The sequence below is a fragment of the Sinocyclocheilus grahami genome, unplaced genomic scaffold (assembly GCF_001515645.1).
Source record: "Sinocyclocheilus grahami isolate Dianchi unplaced genomic scaffold, SAMN03320097.WGS_v1.1 scaffold481.1, whole genome shotgun sequence".
NCBI lineage: Eukaryota > Metazoa > Chordata > Actinopteri > Cypriniformes > Cyprinidae > Sinocyclocheilus > Sinocyclocheilus grahami.
Window position 1 is genome coordinate 1,192,686 of NW_015505660.1, and position 21,538 is coordinate 1,214,223.

General features: G+C 35.1%; 1 protein-coding gene across 1 annotated transcript in view; it reads right to left on the reverse strand.

The window, feature by feature from the left end:
* The window catches only part of LOC107553814 (aldehyde dehydrogenase family 1 member A3-like), a 28,167-nt gene extending 17,112 nt beyond the window's left edge, over window positions 1-11,055 (reverse strand). Inside the window, exons 1-5 of the mRNA XM_016236121.1 lie at window positions 10,901-11,055; window positions 10,064-10,168; window positions 9,514-9,654; window positions 6,446-6,575; window positions 449-510 (exon numbers count right to left, since the gene is read on the reverse strand). Of these exons, the coding sequence (XP_016091607.1) occupies window positions 449-510; window positions 6,446-6,575; window positions 9,514-9,654; window positions 10,064-10,168; window positions 10,901-10,999 (537 nt within the window). The 5' untranslated portion in view covers window positions 11,000-11,055. The remainder of the gene's footprint in view (window positions 1-448; window positions 511-6,445; window positions 6,576-9,513; window positions 9,655-10,063; window positions 10,169-10,900) is intronic.
* Between the last annotated feature and the right edge of the window lie 10,483 nt (window positions 11,056-21,538).

Below are 21,538 nucleotides of genomic sequence, written 5' to 3' on the forward strand. Positions count from 1 at the left end.
CTTTCAATTAAATGACTCATTAAAATGAATCAGTCTTCCTAATGCTTCATGAAAATGCGCTTTTAAAAAAAACAAACTACTGAAAATAGTTAGTTGCATTGATATTAGTTACTCCTCAACAGTGATAGGCTGAGAATATATAATAAAAATGTGATTAATTTGAATAATTACAAATATGGGCACTTGATATTGAAAACGTTTCATCTTTTCACTGAGCACTTTTGCATTTTTATGGCCTCTGAATAAAGTTGGAGAATTCAAAGATTTGAGGATTATATGTGGGCATTTACACTTTTTTTAAACAATAATTAAAAATAAAAATGTAATAGGAATAAAAATATATATGTAAAATACTAATTACGAATTAAAAATTGGGATGTGCCTCCCGATTTGCCTACTGTGAATTGATGTTAAATGCTCCACAAATGAAAAATAGCCACAAACTCACCGGAATAATTGCTCCGCACACACCGACAGGCTCATGCTTGGTAAAACACACAAAGTTTTCATCTGTTGGGAGGAAGAAAAAAAAAAGAGGAGGTCAAGAGGCACTAAACGTTATAACACACTAAGCTCCTCTTTGATATGCAATCATTGTTTCCTTGGAAGCTCTTGGATGTGACCAACGAAAACCAAACATGAGAGACAAAGCATTGGGAAAAACACACAACGACGGTTTCAATGGCCCACACAAAGCTCTGGTCAGGAAGAGTGTATATGTTCTGCTGCTTTTTTCCCTCTGCTTTCACTGGAGACACATTGAAATGAGAGAGGCCTGAGGTGTGTGAGAAGTCTGGGCATCAGTTCAAACCCGCTGCTGATCTGCTCTTGGCTTGGATGCACAGCTTTGTTCGCCCTCACTGCTCTCCTTCTCCGCTTGCTCTCTCTCCCAGGAGTCAGATATCCAGTCGGGGTAATGTAAGGTAGCAATGCTGTTTTATCACATCTCTTCGCACTTGAACCTTTCCGTTGGAAAATGCCAGTAAGACTGGCCAATTTACCACTTCCTTGTTCCAATGTGTCTCCAGATAAAGACTTGAGTGGCCTTGGTGCGACTGATTACTGAACATAGTTCACCTGAAAATGAGCATTTTGTTATTTTTTACTCACTATCATGTCGTTTCAAACCTCTATGCTAGTGTGGAGGAAGATTTTCAGTGAATATCGGAAATAATAACAAAATAAAGCTTTGGATCAACTGAGGGTCTATTTAGTCCCGCATTTATTTAATCAAAAATACAGTAAAAACAGTAATATTGTAAAACATTTCAAATAGCTATTTTCTACTTGAATGTATGATTAAATGTAATGTATTCCTGTGATCAAAGCTGAATGTTCAGCATCATTCCTCCAGTCTTCAGTGTCACACGATCCTTCAGAAATCAGTCTAATATGCTGATTTGAAGCTTGATAAACATTTCTGATTATTATCAATGTTGAAAACAGTTGAGATGCTTCATATTTTTGTGGCAACTGAGATACATTTTTTAAAGATCCTTTATTGAATAGAAAGTTCAATAGAACAGCATTTATTTGAAATATAATCTTTTGTAACATTATAAATGTTTTTACTGTCACTTTTGATCAATTTAATCCTTGTTGAATAAAAGTATTTTCTTTAAAAAAAGAAAAAGAAAGAAAGAAAGATAAAACTTTTGAATTGTAGTGTATCAATTGCACAGAAAGCAATCCCAGAATGCATTTTGGTAATATTAATGAAAAACAAACAAACAAGCACAGACAGACAGACAGAAAGAGAGACAGACAGACAGACAGACAGACAGACAGACAGAGAGACAGAGAGAGAGATAGACAGACAGACACACAGACAGAGAGACAGACAGACAGACAGAGAGAGAGAGAGATAGACAGACAGACAGACAGACAGAGAGACAGAGAGAGAGATAGACAGACAGACAGACAGACAGAGAGACAGAGAGAGAGATAGACAGACAGACAGACAGACAGAGAGACAGAGAGAGAGATAGACAGACAGACAGACAGACAGAGAGACAGAGAGAGAGATAGACAGACAGACAGACAGACAGAGAGACAGAGAGAGAGATAGACAGACAGACAGACAGACAGAGAGACAGAGAGAGAGATAGACAGACAGACAGACAGACAGAGAGACAGAGAGAGAGATAGACAGACAGACAGACAGACAGACAGATAGATAGATAGATAGATAGATAGATAAATAGATAGATAGATAGACCGATAGACAGACAGACCGATAGACAGACAGACAGACAGACAGACAGACAGACAGACAGACAGATAGATAGATAGATAGATAGATAGATAGATAGATAGATAGATAGATAGATAGATAGATAGATAGATAGATAGATAGAACGATAGATAGATAGATAGATAGATAGATAGATAGATAGATAGATAGATAGATAGATAGATAGATAGATAGATAGATAGATAGATAGATGTCAAATAAAGAGATAAATGTTGGTTATTCATTTTTTATTTCCAGTTTCTTAATTTTAATTTAAATAATTCTTATTTATTTTAACTGTGAGAGAGTAAGCATAAAAATATACAGCACACACAAAATTGTCCAATTCTATTTGTATCAGATTGAACTTTTGGTATATATATTTTAATTTATTTTAATTAGTTTAAACTTCATATATAAAAATATGTACTGAATTAATATATTTTAGTATGCATTAAAATTTGGACCTTTTTAATGGTAGAGTGTGCAATACATTTTGATGCTTTATTTTAGTATTATAGAATAGTTTTAGCAAAATTAAAGCTAAACTTCACTGAAATTTGTATGAGCTGTTGTTTATGTACAGCAGTCCAAATCAGTCATGTATGAAGTTGCATTTTACTTATGACAATGCCTATGCAGACAACTTACTAGGTTTTGAAACACGACAGAACGACTACATAAGACGCATTCAAAGTCATCCAATTAAAACCACAGCCTGACAACAAACTCCCACGCATATGCGTGACATTTCATATATGTGTGCATGGATACGTGGGAGCCACGCCTGTTAATCTAGCGCAGCCAGCCTCTCCGAGCCCTGACCTTCTCGTGTTTCCCCACGCCGCAGTGTGTCGGGGTGATTACAGACTTGACGACTCCCTCACACAATGCTCATCTCTGGCTGGGATCAGCCAACGGCCCTTTCTAACTGATCCAACAGCGCTGCTTATCAAAGGTTAAATTTACAAGGCATCTAGAAGGGCTTTATTTCAGCAAAACTGTACAAAGCCTCGCCCTCCGACTTCCGACGTCGCGGCAAGTTTCCAGCAGAAAGTAATTCATCTGTCTGCACTGAAATAAAAAATACTGTAATCTAACATATTGAGAATGAGAACCAAAAATTAGAACGTATCTGAGGTTTAATATGCATTTATGTGAAAACACGTCTCTGAAATGAAAAAAATATCCTGTTGCTGAACCCTATAAAGCCTACTGTACGACTTTGCTGAAAAACCTGTTGAACACAATCTACTACATGCCTTCTGTTGTCTCATTAGTAGTTTAAGTAAAACAACAATATTTTTAGTACTGTAAAATCTTTACTGTTTTTTTTATAAAGTAAATGTAAGAATAACTCTCATATTGTTAGTAATATTTCAAGATGAACATTAACTGGACAGAAGCAACTTAGGTTTACTTGATTATCCATACATCAAAAATCATGTTAAAATTTGAGTATCATGCTTTTGAGGAAGGTTTATTTGTTTATCCCTTAATCATCCCTGGATTGCATTATATGTTTAGAGCTTTGGTCATAAAACTAAGCATTTAAATGACATCTTACTAAGACATATTAATGGGAAATATACTGATATTTATGTGCATTTTATGTAAGTATTCTATTATACTGTTATAAAGATCTCTTTGATTTTCATTACAAGCTATCAGAATTTCACCTTAGGTTTTGACCATATATCAACATCTAAACTAAACTGCATGTTTTTTTCTCAATTATGAGCTCCATATTCTCACTATATCATACTATGTGAGGCATAAAAGCTTGACGTATCAAATATGATGCACAACAAAAAAACACATGCAACATTTTTTGAAAAGGGGGGGGGGGGGGGTTGTCTAAAGGTTCAATAAACTGTTCCATTTTTTAAGAAATTTTTTTTTTGAACTATTATTTCATATGTCAGGTTTCACAGGTTTAACTCGACCAAATGTCACAAGTGCATGGAAAAGACAGCTTTATCTGGTCAGGATCCAACGCAACATCCATGCAGCGATGCACCTCTGCCTGTGGGTGGAAATGTCAAATTGGCCAGATTGGTTTTATAATCGGCGCGCCGACAACCCGGGTTAATCCGCCCAATGCGATGAACCATAAACGACACATTTTTCCAAATAAACTCTTGAGTTGGGCAGTAGGCGGTTGACGTATGCTAATTGGCAGCCGTTATCAATGAGGAAATTCAAAGCTGCTTCAGTCACGCAACGTGTTCAGGCCCTCAAAAGAGCGAGATATTCTATCTGGCCGCTGATTCCCTGAACTCCGGCTCATCTGCGGCACCAGCGGTCGCACCTCAGCGATTAGGATCAGAGCCTCTTCCTTTTCCTTTGTGTGCCAGGGCTTTCGTCTTTTAACACTTTATTTGAATCTAATCAGGGGGAAAGGAGGGAAGCATGTTTTGTCTATTGAGTATCCTGGAGTGGCAGGAATGCTGGGGGAAAAGGAAGAATTAGAGAGGGGGATGATATACCACCCAGGACTGAAGGGAACCCATCAACCCTTTCATGCTCATTAACTCATCTCTAAGAGGAAGAGGACTTTGGGAGACGCTGTCTGGCTTGGATGTGTTTATTACGTCCACAGCAGAGCTGAATTGAGAGGGACTTTTAAACAGGAAATCCGGAAGCACACAGGAAGCATAATTCTTAAATTCAAATTTAAAAGTGCAGTGTGTCATTTCATAGATAATGACTGTTTGCAGACAGGTTTCCAGTCTGAAACCTACACATGACTTGTTTACAGTTGTCCATCCATATTAAACTGATATGTGAAATAGTTTTTTACCAGTGAAAAAGATAAACACTTCACTTTTTATGAAAGTAGAATTAAAATTTAAATGAATTCATACGCTATCATTCAAAAGTTTGTGGTGAGTAAGATATTAAATGCTCAAATAAATGCTGTTCTTTTGAACTTTGTTCATCAAAGAATCCTTTCAAATGTATCTCAGTTTGCACAAAAATATTATAACATTGATAGTAATGCTCTCGAGTATCAAATCAGCATATTAGAATGATTTCTGAAGAATCATGTGACACTGAAGACTGGAGGAATAATGCTGAAAATGCAGCTTTGCATCACAGACATAAATTACACTTTGCAATATACTGCAATAGAAAGCAGTTATTTTAAATTACAATAATATTTTACAATAGTACTGATTTTACTGTACTTTTGATCGAATAAATGCAAGAATAAGAGACTTCTTTTAAAAAAAATATTAGAAAAATCTCACTGACCCCAAACTTTTGTACGGTAGTGCTTGTACGCTTTTTTTGTTTGTTTCATATTTTTTTAAAAGCCAGTTATGAAAATTGTATTTCATTTAAACATATTCTGTAATATTTCATTTCTTTTCATTTGATGAAAATGAAGTGCAAACCCACTTAATTTCCCAGAATGCTATCATTTATTCAAAATGAAATTCCAATTCTACATCCTGTGGTGCATCACCAATTTAATTCAAATTCACTCTCATTATTAAAAAAAAAAGACAATTTTTAAACTGAGGATTGCTCAGCTCTGGTGCATGACAGTCAATCACAGCACTAAACAAATCAGCTGATTTGTGACTGAAAACACAACTGACAATGTGACACATTCAGCTGGCCTTGATACTCACCGAATGCTGAAAATGCAGCTTTGCATCACAGGAATAAATTACACTTTGCAATATACTGCAATAGAAAGCAGTTATTTTAAATTACAATAATATTTTACAATATTACTGATTTTACTGTACTTTTGATCGAATAAATGCAAGCATAAGAGACTTCTTTTAAAAAAAATATTAGAAAAATCTCACTGACCCCAAACTTTTGTACGGTAGTGCTTGTACGCTTTTTTTTGTTTGTTTCATATTTTTTTAAAAGCCAGTTATGAAAATTGTATTTCATTTAAACATATTCTGTAATATTTCATTTCTTTTCATTTGATGAAAATGAAGTGCAAACCCACTTAATTTCCCAGAATGCTATCATTTATTCAAAATGAAATTCCAATTCTACATCCTGTGGTGCATCACCAATTTAATTCAAATTCACTCTCATTATTAAAAAAAAAAGACAATTTTTAAACTGAGGATTGCTCAGCTCTGGTGCATGACAGTCAATCACAGCACTAAACAAATCAGCTGATTTGTGACTGAAAACACAACTGACAATGTGACACATTCAGCTGGCCTTGATACTCACCGACTGGCATGGTTTTCCCATGAATCTTGTCCGTCCAGCCGGCGTAATACCTCAGGGTCTTAATGCTGCCGTCCAGATCGACAAAGAAGGCATGCAGGAAAGGTTTGCCAGTGTCCATTGACTCTAGAGTCTAGAAACAAGAAAGCATACGGTTCAACCAATACTGAGAGCATAAAAGCATAACGTTAGGATTTTATTAGCAATCTATTTCAAATAGACATTTTTATTGGGCATTTTCGAAAAGCATGCTCATTTCGAGAGCTACAAATTTGATACAAAACAACTTTTTTTATGCACGTCAGAGGATGCCAAGATCTTAATGCACATGGGGAGTTTGTAGGGCCAGAAATTAAACAATAACGCAAATAATAAATTCTGCTGCCCTCTAACAATAAAAACAATGTCAACGTGAAGAAAAAAAGTATGTGGGTAAGACCACGGCTGAAGTCATTGGCAGAGTTTACACTCATGAGAACTGAAATATGGGACGATGGCCATCAGCGCTGGAATGGATCGATTACTGTGCACAAAACAACAAATTACGTTCAAAATGACTTAAAATACGATTACAGTTCTAAAGAATGATCAATCTGACATCTCAAGCTACTGACAGCCTCCCAAAATTAATCATACTAGATTGCTGGGTGTGTTTTGCATTTGAATCTATTTGCGTGGGAAACATCCAAAACTGCATGAGTGTAATTGTGAAACACGCATGTATTACATTTGATCCATCCCTTTTATTCATTAAAAGGCACTGTAAATGGCTTAATGACAACAAGGCAGCGCAGTATAAGAAAGAGGTCACTTTAACCCCTCTATCTCCAAATCTGTTCTTTATTTCGCTATGCAGTGCTCGGAGTTGAAATTATACTTCAGAATCACAGGACATGTTTGCAATTAGCAATCTAAAAACATTACTTCACTCACATCTGTACAATTTCATTCACAAATGCGGTAACTAATATGACCTGGCAGTAGAACAGGGTGAAAACCAACTCAAGCAAGGCTTTAATTTAGTAAAACTGAAGCATTGCGATACTGTACCGAGAAACGACCAAAGAAAATGCCACTTTTTGATCAATAGATAGATAAATTCACACGTTTACTAGAAAACTTGCTTACGACTCAAACAATTCATGAAAACAAACAAGTTGCTTTCTTAAAAGCATCGAAATCCTATTTTTTTTTATGTTTTAATTGACAAGACTTCAAAATCAGACCACCATGTCAATGCTCACACCTGCAGTGGTGTTTGATGAATGCATTCAGACAGGCGTGACAGCTTATGGACACCGCGAGCGTGTGACGGGACTAAAAACAGACCACAGCCATTATTACGAAGCAGCAAGTGTGCAGTTTCATACCACGGTTTTGTGTACAATTCAATGGGCTCATTCTACGATCTGCAACACTTTCAATAGGACAGAAATGTAATTTTGATTGCGCTCAATTGGTTCATATGTTCTGACTGAGGCGTTTACGCGATGCCTCTTCATTTTAAGAGTGATCTGATCTGAAGCCATTTTTAACATTTTGACATCCTGATATAAAGACTGTATTGTTTAAAACAGTGTATCATTATTTCTGTCAGGACCACTATCGTCAAAGATGATTGACAATTAGCATACAGTTTGGATTGGCGGTATGGTTCTGTTCTGGGCAAGAACTCCCTGTGCATCCATGCAGCCTAGCATGGATGAGAGCAGGGAGAGCAGCGACAACCCCCCTCCCCAGGGTAAACAGAACAGAACTAACATAAATGTATTGCAAATATTGTTAAAGTTCAATCATTTTATGTACACATTTTAGAATTAGTCTGATTCAAAGGAGAATCAGAAGGCTGATTCCTGACTGACAGAGGAGGAGCTGGGGATGGAGGAGGGTAATTAGCTATTGAGCAATGCGAAAACTGCTGATAATAATAATGAGAGACCTTATATATGAATGCTTAGATAGGTGTTGTATTCCCATAGGTAGATGGGGATCAGCTGAAGGTCAGCTGATGCAAGCTTGACTAACGTGACCTGCCAGAACTAACGCTATGCTTGATTTATTTTGCATGAACATCTGCACTGAAAAAACTATTCATGGAATTTACTAAATTTTTTAAGGAAAGTGGTTGCAATCAAATTCTTTTTGCTACATTTAAATAAACAAATTTAGTTGACTAACTTTCAACATATTTTTTTAATTAAATGTAGCTAAAATAAATTGTTTGCAACCACTTACCATAAAAAAATTAGTATCATTTTTTTCAGTGTGTGTGTGTATCCTAATTTAGTGTTTCTTTTTAGTTGTACTGTTGCCGTGTATTATAAATTATTGCATGAACATCTGCACTGAAAAAACGATTCATGGAATTTACTAAATTTTTTAAGGAAAGTGGTTGCAATCAAATTCTTTTTGCTACATTTAAATAAACAAATTTAGTTGACTAACTTTCAACATATTTTTTTAATTAAATGTAGCTAAAATAAATTGTTTGCAACCACTTACCATAAAAAAATTAGTATCATTTTTTTCAGTGTGTGTGTGTATCCTAATTTAGTGTTTCTTTTTAGTTGTACTGTTGCCGTGTATTATAAATTAGACTTTTTTCCACAGTTCATGTACACACCGATGCACAAACAGCACAGAAATGTGGCCATTAAAGTAATGCATTGTGGTTCGAAAATACAGCAAAAGTTGGATCCCGCTTTATTTTTTTAATGCAAAAGTTCGCCATTTTATTTGAATGTAGACTTCCGATTCATTGGCACTATATTTGAATAACTAGAAAGAATCAAAAAAATGCAGTATAAATTTTGTAAACAAAATGTGCACTACAAGCCAGTGTGTCTTTGATTATGATAATGCATTGAAATAATATGACAACAAACACCAGTTTGCAATATCAAGCAGCAAAACGGACTTTTGTAAAAAAAAAAAAAAAAAAAAAAAAAAAAAAAAAAAAATACATAATAAAAAATTCAACTTTACGCAAATGAGTAGCGACGCGAATTTAGTGTAGCTAGTCTACGCCGCATGCGCGCGTCGATCTAATTAATCGCGTAAACACGACTCACCGCCAGCACAGAGCGCTCTCGCTCCAGCAGATCCGCGAGTCTGTGCAGTAACCCGCCGCGGCTCGACGCGTCCATCCGCCGCCACTCCGAGCCTCTCTGCCCGGCCGCTTTGGCAGCTTTCACCGCCTCATCCACATCAGCCTGAACAATCACATCAACACTTTACTCTACACTCAACACATCCGAGGTGATTCGATTATTATTAACAACCTTAAAATGAAATTGCAGATGATTTAATTATTTAATAACAAATTATGTCACCTGATCAGATGCATCTTGTATCAGCTGACAAATCATTATATAGTTCAATAACCATATAAATACACATTCTTACATACCTGACAAATCCTTCAATCAGTCTGTATGCATATTAATGGTTTAACTTGCTTAACAATGCAATCTAATTGAATCTAATTTTATTTCAAATTCATATATTTACATGAATTATTACTATAAGTCATAAATGAATGGCAGATATACATGACTCCCAATTTACTGTACATGCGTATTCATTTTCAATTAGACATCTGATGAGTCAAATTCATCTTACTTTATCCGCCTCCTCGACATCGCAGATTTTGACACCTGTTGCAGGGTTGATTGTCGGAAACATCTTTCCTTTGATTGCTGTGTGCCATTCATTATTGATAAAAATCTGCAACAAATACAGTTAGACTACAGTGAAGCCGGTTTGCCATTACAGTTTTGGCTTATCTAGTTCATTAGCTTGTCTGCGAATATGAATAAAAAAGAATAAAAAATTAATCAGTGCAAATGTCTAGTTTAACTTGCCCACAAATATGAATACGAATAATTTAGAATTATTAATAAATGCAAATATCTAGTTCATTAACTTGCTCACAAATATAAATAAAAAATTAAGTAATAAATGTAAATAATTAGCTCATTAACGTGTTCACAAATATGAATAAAAATAATTTAAAATGTGTGAATAAATGTACATTTCTAGTTCACTATATTGACCACAAATATGAATAAAAATAATTAAAAAAATTAAATAATAAATGTAAATACCTTGTTAATTAACTTGCCTACTAATATGACAACATGACTCATTTAAAAACCCTTTAACCTTCTTTATATATATATATATATATATATATTTAATGTACAGTACTCAAAATATGTTCTTTAAATCAGTGCATTAGTTTTTTTCCGACACTTTTTTTATGCACCAGTACAGCTTTTCTAAAGAACTATAAAAAGTTCTTCAATACATCAGTCTTTAAAATGCTTTTTTTTTAATAGTAATGGCCTAAATTTCTTATAAATGTCGTTGATGGTGAAGCCTAAAGGACTAATCAGGACTAAAATGCCACTCGCTCTAGTATTTGTTTGCGATTTAAGGCTGAAGACGAGCGCTTACCTTAGTGTGTTTAATCTCAGGGATTTTCACAGGTTGAGGCAGAGGCGGAGGGCACGCATTTCGAGCGAGCCCGTTCTCTATTGTCCCGTTCTGTGCCATTGCAGTGCGGTTGCAGTGAAGTGCAATAGAGATGAAGATCACAGATCACTGTTCACTCCATCCAGCACACTTTATAAGAACTTTTAAAGGTCCTCCCACTTCGGGCAAGTGTGCACTCCGCCTACCGGGACAAACACAGTCTCCGTCCCACCTGCCAGTGAATCAGTCTTTCAAACACAAAACATGCTGTTTTCCAGATATGAGTTTCCATGATGAAGTTTCAGGAGCTCAAACATGGAAAATAGCTGGGACTAGGAAGTTTGGGAATGTTTAAGACGCTCGCCTCTGAAACCAAACACGACTGGCTGTGTCTTTATGTCAGGCGCTGGAGGTAATGAGTGTGAATTAATTGTCCGGCAATATTTACATTGCTTTGATCTGCTGGCCGAGCGACGGATTTGAAGCGACGGCGGGCCGGGCATCAGATGGGCCAAGGTGTGATGTGTTCTGATGTTCATCACCACGTTGGTTTTTGCACCTGGGCCTGGTGAAGTTGAGTGGAGTTGAATATGTGCAAACAAATGCTTTTGTTCGGCGGGACAAAGACTTTCCCAGCTTCGGGCTCATACTCGGACACTGTTGCCATTGTTTCCCCTCCATTGCTTCTTGTCACTCTTCTTGTCAAAGTTTAATTAGGACAACGAGCTCTCGCGGGCCCATTTCTCACTTCAGCAGGTTTCTAAACACTTCCTAATGAGGGCAAGGCTCAGAGAAATTGAAAAACGCACTGGGAAGGGAAAGCAGGAAAAGTTGCACTGGAAAAATGCATCGTATTTCATGCACTAAAAACACACACAAACCGAGATATCCGAGTTGCGAATCACACGAACAGAAAATAGTGCACGCTTTTCTTCATACGCAAATCAATTGCATTTCAAAAACGGCTGACAAATGTGATGCGGGGTGAAATCGTGGGAAAGTGGAGGCAGGTGCCCTCGTCCTCCAAGCTTGGGTGCTCCGGTTAATTGGCGTTCCACACCTTTTAAATGAAGGTCAAGTCTCTTCCCCTCTCCAGGCTTCAACGCCGTTTAGCAGCATTACCCAGCTAATTGTAATGACTGCATCCTCAAAGAAAGCACATGACTCTGCAGACTCTTCCCTAAACAGATCTCAATAGAAACGCTTCAGCACTGTTGAACTGAAGCGACGCAAGAATACAGAGATTTAGCCACAGAGAACAGGTGCTCACACTCAAGAAAATAGACATGTCTTATATCATTTAACGTAAGAGGTTTTCTATGGAAACCTCTGACTTTATTCTTGCAGCTGTGAGTTTATATCCCATAATTCTGACTTCTTTTCTCAGAATTGTGAGATGTAAAATTGCAATTCCAAGTTATAAAGTCCGATTTTGAAGACAAAGTCAAGTTTATATCTCACAATTCGGAGAAAATAAGTTTATATCTCACAAATATGACTTTATAACTCGAAATTGCAAGTTTATATTTCACAATTCTGAGACAGTCAGTTTATATCTCATAATTCTGACTTTGTAGCTCACAGTTGCGAGTTTATATCACACCACTTTTTTGACTTTCACAAAAAAGTCAGAATTGCAAGATAAAAATTCACGATTACATACAATTATTTTTTTATTCAGTGGTGGAAACTGGAAAAAAATGCAACAGTATGATTTAACACTATATTAAATTTTTTTTTAATTCATACACTGTAAAAAAATGTTTGTGGTTGCCGGAATTTTACCGTATAAAATACGGTAGCAACTTTTTAGGTTTTACGGTTTTAACTTAAATTAACTTTTATATTTCATTAACTGATATAATGTTAATATACCAACCTATTGAAGTACTGAAATCTGTTTTGTATCTTTGTAATACACTGATAACCACCAAATGCAGGTGGTGATGAGAAAGTCACGTGATGAACCAAAGCCCATCACAAGCAGCTTTTAAATAATAACATATATAGAAGGTGCACAGTGTCATTCACACAAACACTAAACACCATCCTGGTAACACACATGAAACTGAAATAATGCAATAAACATTAATTTAACAACATTAGGTGTAACACATAACCCTGATAAGAAAAAATAAGAGGAAACAGTTATTTCAACAAAGAAAACATCAAATTTGAAATGTAATGCAGGGAATTCTGGGAATGTTACGGTTATTCACTGTAATTTATACAGTCTTTTTCACTTCCAAAAACGGTATACTACCGTAAAATTAATGTCCAATACATGTAATGTCCAATACAGTTTTTCACCGTATATAGTAGGGGAATTTACCGTTAACCATTTAACAGGTTTTTACTGTAGCATTTTTACAGTCTTTTACCGTTAAATTCACGGTCATTTTTTACAGTGTATTTCATTCATACAGTCATTCATATTTTCATTTGAGGAAAGCCCTAACCCGAAGTATTAAGTTAGTGCTCATTTCAGGCCATGGACAGGAATGGTACCTCTAACTGTGAGGCTTGTTGAGGGGTTTGCTATTAATTTAAGCCATTGGATTTACATAAGCCATTGGTTTTCAATCATTCGTTCACTTGGTGGTTGATAAAACGGGCAAAAAATGATACAAAGGATCCAGGCCATAAGGGTCCAGAAAACGATAGAGACTCTTGGATGGGCTCTTTTGACTTGGTCCAGTAAGCAAAAACTTAGCAACTTCATTCATACAGTCATTCATATTTTCATTTGAGCAAAGCCCTAACCCGAAGTATTAAGTTAGTGCTCATTTCAGGCCATGGACAGGAATGGTACCTCTAACTGTGAGGCTTGTTGAGGGGTTTGCTATTAATTTAAGCCATTGGATTTACATAAGCCATTGGTTTTCAATCATTCGTTCACTTGGTGGTTGATAAAACGGGCAAAAAATGATACAAAGGATCCAGGCCATAAGGGTCCAGAAAACGATAGAGACTCTTGGATGGGCTCTTTTGACTTGGTCCAGTAAGCAAAAACTTAGCAACCATCCAGAACACCCTAGCAACCGCATAGAAACACTTTGGCACCCACCCAGAACGCACTAGCACTGAGGTGGAGAGTTTTGCATGAACAAGCACCACTCACATTTTCTTCAGAAAATATAAAAATATGTGTAGGCCTAAATATCAAGTTAATTACAAATATGAATAAAAAGGAGTACAAATGAACTTAATAAATGAAATATCGATTTAATTAACATGTTAATTAATGTATATATCTAGTTCATTAAATGTATCTAGTTCATTAACTTGTCCACAAATATGTATAGAAAAGAAGTCATTATTTAATAAATATAAATATCAATTTGATTAACTTGCCCACAAATATGAATAACAAATGTGTGGAAATGATTTAGAAATTTAAATATTAATCTGTCCACAAATATGAATAAATAATCAATGTAAATATCTAGTTCATTAATTTCCACCCAAATTAATAAGTAAAAGTCAATTAATAAATGCAAATATCTAGTTCATTAACTTGTCCACAAATAAGAATAACAAACAACAACAACAATACTACTACTACTGCTACTATTAATAATAATAATAATAATAATAATAATAATGCAAATATCTAGTTCATTAACTTGACATGTTAATTAATGTATATATCTAGTTCATTAAATGTATCTAGTTCATTAACTTGTCCACAAATATGTATAGAAAAGAAGTCATTATTTAATAAATATAAATATCAATTTGATTAACTTGCCCACAAATATGAATAACAAATGTGTGGAAATGATTTAGAAATTTAAATATCTAGTTCATTAATCTGTCCACAAATATGAATAAATAATCAATGTAAATATCTAGTTCATTAATTTCCCCCCAAATTAATAAGTAAAAGTCAATTAATAAATGCAAATATCTAGTTCATTAACTTGTCCACAAATAAGAATAACAAACAACAACAACAATACTACTACTACTGCTACTATTAATAATAATAATAATAATAATAATATATAGTTCATTAACTTGCACACAAATATGAATAACAAATAAGTAAAAATTATTTAATAAATGTAAATATATAGTTCATTAACTTGTCCACAAATAAGAATAACAAACAACAACAACAACAATACTACTACTACTACTATTAATAATAATAATAATAATAATAATAATAATGCAAATATCTAATTCATCAACTTGTCCACAAATATGAATAACATACAACAACAACAATACTACTACTACTATTAATAATAATAATAATAATAATAATAATGCAAATATCTAGTTCATTAACTTGCCCACAAATATGAATAACAAATAAGTAAAAATTATTTAATAAATGTAAATATCTAGTTCATTAACTTGCCCACAAATATGAATAACAAATAAGTAAAAATGATTAAATACATGTAAATATCTAGTTCATTAATTTGCCCACAAATATGATTAAAATAAGTAAAAGTTTATTTATAAACGTAAATATCAATTTACTAGTCCACATATATTAATACAAAAATAAGTAAATATATTAATAATTTGTATTAAGAGAGATCAAATTAACTATTTAATAAAAATGTATTCACTTTTATGAATAAATAAAGTCGTCAATTCCTGACAGTGGAAACACACAATGAATCTCTCCAGCGGCCTTCACTGAGCTGATGGGTTATCAGCGCTGCTAACTGAAGGCTATCGTCTCGTGAGCGGATGAGTGCAGTGGCTTTCGGCCATCAGCTCGATACACTGACCATGGACCAGTCATCCTAAGATAACTCCCTCCAGGTGTTCAAAGGCCCAGACAAAGAGCCTTTTCAGTTGCCTTTATGAGAATGAAGAGGGCTCGGGCTTGTTGCAAAATATACTGGATAAAAGCGAAGCAAACACAGGCAGATATGGTAATATTGTGCCACAGCGCCTGGGACCAGGTTTGATAAGGTCCAGCTTTGTTTTTGGGAGATAAAAACCAGCCAATTAGTCCAGCGAAGCGTGAACAAAGCAGATTTGAGCTAGTAAAAGAACTGTGGGCCGATTTAAGGATGGGTTATCTTTTCATACATATATATCAAGTAAAGAAAAAGTTTTTCCATGTACATCAAGCTCCTAAAACAACCAAAAAGCATGTTAGCAATAGCACACCATTGATCCTCATGTGTAGTGGACATTATACATATACACAGTGGAAAATCAGATTCGTCAAAAAAATAATAAAACAAGGTTAAAGCTCATCATGCAATAAAAATAATGTTTTCTAGATGATTGTGTGATGCTTACATACATTTCATCCACGAGATGAACTTGCAAACCTGATCTGGTCAGTCAGCTCTTCACTGTTTTGAACAACACAAAAACTCAGCATTAGTCATCAAGGAACAACGCAAGTCATTTACCATTCAGTCATCGAGTGTATTTGTGTTATAGCTGTTGCTACCGAGCTGTTTTTCAAACGCGCTGCTCTGTTTCCACACGTCAGATGTACTATGCATACAATTATATTATTTGCCAAACCACTTTGAATGTGATATGGCCATAAAATACGCATGAGATTATTCAAAATATCACTTACTCATGGTCACTTAGGCCTGATTATATACAAACAGAGTTTCACATTTCTTTTGTCATAACATTTTAGCAATGAGGCAGGGCTTTTATTTTTATTTTTTAACAACAGACACAGTTGACTGGGTGTCTATAGAAACGTGTGTGCAGTGTGTGTTTATATGAGAATGTCCACAGAAGGAAGGAATAGCTTAAAAGTTAAAATAATGTTCTTTTTAGCAGCATCATATGACCCCTTTAAAATAACCAAAAAGTGAACATTCATCGTTTACTCACCCTAGTGTCTTAATTTTTATGATTCACACAAAAAAAACTGAAGCAATATGAGTTTGGAACGGCATGAGGGTGAGAAAATGATGACTATTTTAAAGGAATAGTTCACCTAAGAATATAAATTTGCTGAAATTTTACTCACCCTAAGGCCATTAAAGATGTAGATGAGTTTGTTTCTTCATCAGATTTGGAGAAATGTAGCATTGCATCACTTGCTCACCAGTGGATCCTCTGCAGTGAATGGGTGCCGTCAGAATGAGAGTCCAAACAGATTAAAACAGGAGATCAGGAGAGGAATATGCATAGATCAAACACCGTTTACATGCGAAAAGAGTCCAAAACTGTTCTAAACAAACAGGAGATGGACTTTTTTTGCTGGAGGAAGCGTTATTATGGATTATGGTATTTTGACCAGAAGTGATGGTTTAAAGTTAAAACCTCTTAATAGATTTGTTTCTTACAAACACGCATCTTTTCACTTCACAGGACGTTAACTGATGGACTGGAGTGGTGTGGATTACTTGTGATGTTTTTATCAGCTCTCATTCTGACGGCACCCATTCACTGCAGAGCATCCATTGGTGAGCAAGTGACGCAATGCTACGTTTCTCCGAATCTGACGAAGAAACAAACTCATCGACGTCTTGGGTGATCTGAGGGTGAGTAAACTTTCAGCAAACTGTCATTTTTGGGTGTTTGTGTGTGTAGTAGGGATGCTACACTGTAAAAAAAATGACTTTTCAAGGCTGTATAAGATTACTTGGCTATATTTCACAAGAAAATAGTACTTCACTCTTTCTACTGCAAAATTTCACGTTTACTTCAACGTGTTACGTGCTATTTATTTGCACTTATTTGTGAAATTTACTAGTAACTTCCGAGTGAAAGTTGTTACTGCAGCATTGCTTTTTCAGGCTCCTTCATGGAGGATTCAGTATCTGCTCCCAGGCTTTGACGGGCCTCTTTCGGTCCCTGTGCCTGCTGTCACGTCTGCTCTTTGAAGTGGACTCAGACTCCAAACCCTGGGCGTTTCTCAGCACCTCTCTTCTCCTGCAGCAGGTTTGCTCCATCGCTGCTCGAGTGAGAGAGCGCTTTGTGTTTAAGATCAGAGCAATTTGCAAACTTATTGGGGAAAACTGTCCAACAAAAGAACCTTAGATATAGCGTCTGTCATCGCTGGTTTTCTCCGGTTGGGGCTCGTGTTTCATACTTGATGAAATTACCTGGTTGTGGACAGTTTTGTGAAATTGCAGCATTAGCTTCTCTCTCACATTTTTTTTCTTCTTTTTGTTACGGCAATACAACAGCAAAACAGATTATGAAAACATGCAACAATTAATTGCTAAATTTCTGTGCTACATTTTTGTGTTCATTAAAGTAGAAAATGTATTATTTTTAATAATCATTATAAGTCATTATTATCAACTTTTCCTTTAAATAGTTATGCTGATAATTGACTTTGTAAAAAAAAAAACTCTATTATAATAATTTTAAATAGAAGCATTTCTCAAGGCTGAGTTACAAAAAACACTCCCAGATTTCCTGGCAACCAAAGTAGCAGCTTTGTTCATGCAGAGATGACGAGGTCAGTAAAGTCAAGAGACATAGGAAGCAAAAACAGCACAACTCTAGGGCAGGAATGGGAATCATAAGTAATTTAACCTTTCTGGTTCTGATTCTGATTCTTGAACTATGAAGTAGAATAGGTCCTACTGTAACTATAGGATTGCAAACATTCAGAAATCATTCACTGGAAACAAACATCATGAAAATAAAATTTCCTGCATTTTATTTATTGTATTTTATTTTTTAAATCAAATTAAAATGACAAATTTTAAGTTAAAACCCCAACCAAGATTATTATAGTTATCTAAAAACAAACAAAAATTGTTAATTGAAATGAAACTCATATATATATTTTAAAATTAACAATTTTAAGCTCAAATTCCAACCAAGGTTATTATAGTTAAAGGGATAGTTCACCCAAAAATGAAAATTTGATCGTATAATGCATGGCGTAGTTTACGCAAGCGTCTGAAGAAACAAAGTCACCTACATCTTGCATGCCCTGGGGGTAAGCAGATAAATATTTTCATTTTTGGATGAACTATCCCTTTAAAAAACCAAAACAACAACAACAAAAAGTTAATTGAAGTAAATATAATTAAAAACTAAAAGTGAAATAAATTAAAATAAATAATTTTTACATTTTAATAATACAATTTTAAACAATATTTGAAAAAAAAATGAACTAAACTGTAATATATATAAAACAAAACTACTAATAAAATGACAAAAGCACATAACAAATTTACACTAAAATCAAAACAATTAAAACAAACATATAAACACTGCTAAAATAACACTGTCCCAAACCACAGTCTAGTCTCTAGAGGTCAAGCTCTTTGGCAAAATACTTTTTCCTCTCCCTTTTTACTTATATTACTCATTTAAATCTTGGTAAAAGTCACAATGGTTACACTTTATTTCGATAGTCCACTTTAGACATTTTACTAACTATAAGTAACTTTGTAACTACATGTCAACTACATGTCAACTAATTCTCATTAATTTGCAACTACATGTCTACTAACTCTCAGAGTAGACTGTTAGGGTTGGTTTAGGGTTAGTAGAATAAGTTGACAAAGAAAGTGTTAGAAGATATTAAGCAGACAGTCTACTAATAATCTACTAACTACTAGTTGACATGTAGTTGCAAAGTTACTTACTGTTAATAGAATGTCTAAAGTGGACTATCGAAATAAAGTGTTACCGTCACAATTTAACCAGTCATACAGCCATCGTTTTTCAGTCTGGTTTGTGGTTTGATCTGGTAGTCTGCAAACCCTTGCGTCTGCTAAAGCGACGGCTGCTGCGCTGAAACGTGGCCTGCAGATAATGTGTCGCGGGGGCCGGCCTACAGACGCCGAGGAACTGAGCCGCATTGTGACTACATGCAGGGCTCCTTGTCAAAACCGCTGTTCTAACGTAGACGACTGAATGACCGAACACTGTTTACATCTCACTTTTGGCCTTCTCGGCCACGACGTCAATGTTAGCTATTGTTCTGTGACTGAAGCGCCTCAATATGATTGCGGCGACAAGGATAGTTGCCGTAATGGGACCGACTTAAATTATTCCCCCAAGCGAAATGAATAGGCATCTGACAGATGAAACTGCTTATTAAAGAGTAGGAAGTAAACATTGAAAGGGCTGCGGTTATGGCTGATGAAACCCAAGCTGCCTTCGCTCGGTTTGGGTTTTTTAATAAGACACGCAGACGATTCGCTCTGTGGTTGAGCTACAGTAAATCATCTCCGCAGGTACTATGACAGCTTCAGAACGCAGCTTTAAATTTAGGCTATTAATAGAAGGGATGTAGTCTGAGTTTATAAACATGTTTGAGCTAGCATCACACACTACGGGCCACCGAAGAAGCATCATTATCTGATCATGATGAATTAATCAACACACGCTTTACATATTAATGATAATAGGTGCATTAAATCAGTGTTCAGTACAAGTGAAACTCAGTCGACAGCACTGACAGATTGATTACACTTGTGCATGATCACAATGTTCATTAGCACCAAAATTCATTTTTATTATTCATGTTGTGTTCTGGTCATTTTGACCCGGAGAAGATTTGATTTTCTTTCCCCCCCTGATAATGCTAGTTAATGTCATTGCATTGAACTGAAACTTACTGACTTTGCTCATGTTTTGATCATTTTAACAGAAAAAAATATGTAAAATATGTGCTTCTCATTTCTGCCCCATTCATTTCTCACTGCTTTTAATGAAAATGAGGGACTAGTCAAAGCTATTTTTTTGTGTGCCAATCAATATTATACAACAAATGCTGCCGAATGAGCTTAAAAGTATTAAACCCAGAATATTCCCAGCCCAAACTCAATTAGCTGTATATATGTAAGAGCGAGCAATAACTTGTAACACTAATGCATAAATATTTCAAGACAGACCTACCATGAGCTCTGAGGTCGTTTATCTGCTTCTGTAGAAACAAGAAGAATTCAGTGAGATTTTAATGTCTTATTAACAAATAATAATAATAATACATTAACAGTCAAACGCTCATAGCTCTAAAGCTTTAAATGAGATCCACCAATCAGAAAATACACTGTTACCATGGAAACCATAGAATGCATGATAAGGCACATATCAGACAGAACACTTTTTTTTTTTTGCATTGAGAGGCGCCTTTTTAAAATTGTTTTCTATTGGCAGTGAGTGTTTTGCATCTGGAGACTGCAATGATGGAGGAGAAACTTGTGGTGGCTGTTGTGGGTTACCCGGAGTTTCTGCTAATATGACAGTTTACTTAACAGCAAACCAAAGATTTTAGAGCGCTCACGCTGTAATCCTTGATTAGACTGACAGGACAGCTGATTCGGTGAAAAACCAGCAGCGCACTACTCTTTTCGAAATAATAATAATAAATTAAATAATTAATTGATGCATTTAGCAGACGCTTTGGATGACTTACAGTGCATTCAGGCTATAAAAACTATTAAAAAAGGTAACACTTTAGTATAGGGACCAATTCTCAGTATTAACTAGTTGCTTATTAGCATGCATATTATTAACATATTGGCTGTTTATTAGTACTTATAAAGCACTTTTTCTGCATGAATTCTGCATTACCTTAAAATAAAGTGTGACCCCCCCCCCACAAAAAAAACGATATGTATACAGTATATATATATATATATATATATATATATATATATATATATATATATATATATATAATATATACAGTGATTA